General features: G+C 37.3%; 1 protein-coding gene across 1 annotated transcript in view; it reads left to right on the forward strand.

Moving 5' to 3' along the window:
• The window catches only part of ralgapa2 (Ral GTPase activating protein catalytic subunit alpha 2), a gene marked incomplete at its 3' end in the record, with an annotated part of 79826 nt that extends 77832 nt beyond the window's left edge, over positions 1–1994 (forward strand). Inside the window, 1 exon segment of the mRNA XM_014010883.1 lies at positions 1935–1994. Within this exon segment, the coding sequence (XP_013866337.1) occupies positions 1935–1994 (60 nt within the window).
• Between the last annotated feature and the right edge of the window lie 164 nt (positions 1995–2158).

Here is a 2158-nt window from a genome sequence, read left to right on the forward strand (position 1 = left end):
TCTATGAAGCTGAGGCACTTAACAAGAAAAATAAGTTTTAATCTGATTTGAAATGTAAAATGTTATTTAGCAGAATGACAGACAGACACATTAATATTAGTGACTTCCTTCTTGAGGTGTAACCACCTAAATTTTGTGTTGTGATAGTTGAAAATTACACAAAATAAGAAACAAAACAAAAAAATTGTGAAAAAATGGGGGGAAAGTGCAGCTGTGTTTCAGAGAACAGCAAATTACTTGAAGTGTCTTAAGTGCTTAGATATATAGTTGAGATAAAAGCAAAAAGAGAAAATGTGACCAACAAGATTACTCGCAAAGAATAAATTGAAGAGTCAGCATTTGTCCAAGACATACACAAAGACTGTTTTTTCTTGTTCTTTTAAAGCTTTATGAGCAGAATAAATGGAGAGTGATGCTGGATGTAGCCAACAAATTAACTTATTTAGCAGCACAGACAGTCAGTTAGTTAAAATTCATCAACATCATAATAAAAAAATCAACAAGTCAACTTTATTTTCCATCTTGGGCAGCTCGGAAAGTCAGACGAGATGGCTGATTTTTTTTACCTGAGTCTTTTTTCACCAGTCCTAAATCCTTAAATTAACATGTTTTTTCTGAAGTGGGATTTATCATGASGAAAGATAAAACATGTCTTTGTCTTTGAATGTCATGCCATATTGTGCAATCTACACTTTCTGCAATAGGTACGTTTGGAAAACTGTTTTGTTGCGTAGATGGAAAAYCTGCACACATAATGCTGCCATTTTTTTAGAGAAATATAGAGCTCAGTTTTCATTTGTTAAATTTTTAGTCTTGTAGTTAAGTAGGAAGAAAAAGCATCTTAATATTCAAGAAAATTATAGCCTAATAATTCTGCACACAGCATAACCATCGCCCCCTGACTGCTTTGTAATTAGTTCTGAACAGATTTTTTTTTCTAGGACCCATGCATGTTAACATGTTAACAATAATTTAGTAATTTCACTGTTTATTTCTACAAAAAGGCTATTGTGATTCAGTGACTGGCCTCTTTTTTATAAGGATAAATTATAAGTTACATCTACAAAATGTTAAAAAAAATGTTAAAATGCCCATGTAAATAATTTTTACTGCAAAGAAAACTACCATGCCTTTGTATTTTGCTCACTGGAACCATCAGTAGTTACTGAAGTTTGTTCTTAAAACTTATCAGAACTGTTTGAGCTTCAAATTTGAGGTGTGGAAGAATTTTTTTCAGATGTTGCAGTTGTGTTTGTGGGTTTTTTTTAAACATTAAAATGTACAAATCCACATGTTTACCTCTGTAGTATAATAGTCTGTCAAATAGGCTTCTGAATGTGTTTATTTACCACTGGCTGTCATGCCTGAGACTTATCAGACAGAATACACACGAGTCAGCCATACCATTATAACCACTGATCTCTGTGGGATCTATAAGTTTACCAAGAATGTCAGTATTTCTTTCATTATTGCACTAACCAGTCTGTATTCTGACATGCTGCAATAATGGTTCAGGAATGGATTAGAACCCCAGTGTATCTGAGGTGTTGATTGGCTTTCTAATTGTCTAAATGTTCACAGATCTTTGGGATGGTCAGAACAAACCAGAGTCAAGTATTAGATTCTTGAGGCATGGCACCAAAGACCTCCATAGACCCTCAGTGACCTGGTGAATGCCATGCAACAACAGACCAGGYCTATTCAAATTAATCCCAGTGGTCATAATGTTATGGTTGATCAATGTACACGTTTTAATGTGGCTATGATGGCTTACCAGCTGCTTTCCATCTTCACCTTTCTCAAATGTGCTCCACCTGAAGRGTGTGTGAGTGTGTGTCTACACRTGTGTGTGTGTGTCCACCCATCAGCCTGTGTGTCCATCCAGCTCTGGCTGCCATCGCTGCCACTAACATGTCATCCATGCTCCATGACAGCGTGCAGGCGTTGGCCGGGGATGGTTTGGGACATGGAGTACCCCTGGGCCAAGCTGGACTGTAAGACTGCCTGCTTCCTTTATACTCGGCATGACGCCCAGCCTCTGCACCGTATCATCCATTCATTTAGGTTTTCTTTTTTTGTGTGTGTGTGTGTGTGTGTGTGTGTGTGTGTGTGTGTGTGTGTGTGTGTGTGTGTGTGTGTGTGTGTGTGTGTGTGTGTG

This window comes from Austrofundulus limnaeus, unplaced genomic scaffold (genome assembly GCF_001266775.1).
Source record: "Austrofundulus limnaeus strain Quisiro unplaced genomic scaffold, Austrofundulus_limnaeus-1.0 Scaffold2, whole genome shotgun sequence".
NCBI lineage: Eukaryota > Metazoa > Chordata > Actinopteri > Cyprinodontiformes > Rivulidae > Austrofundulus > Austrofundulus limnaeus.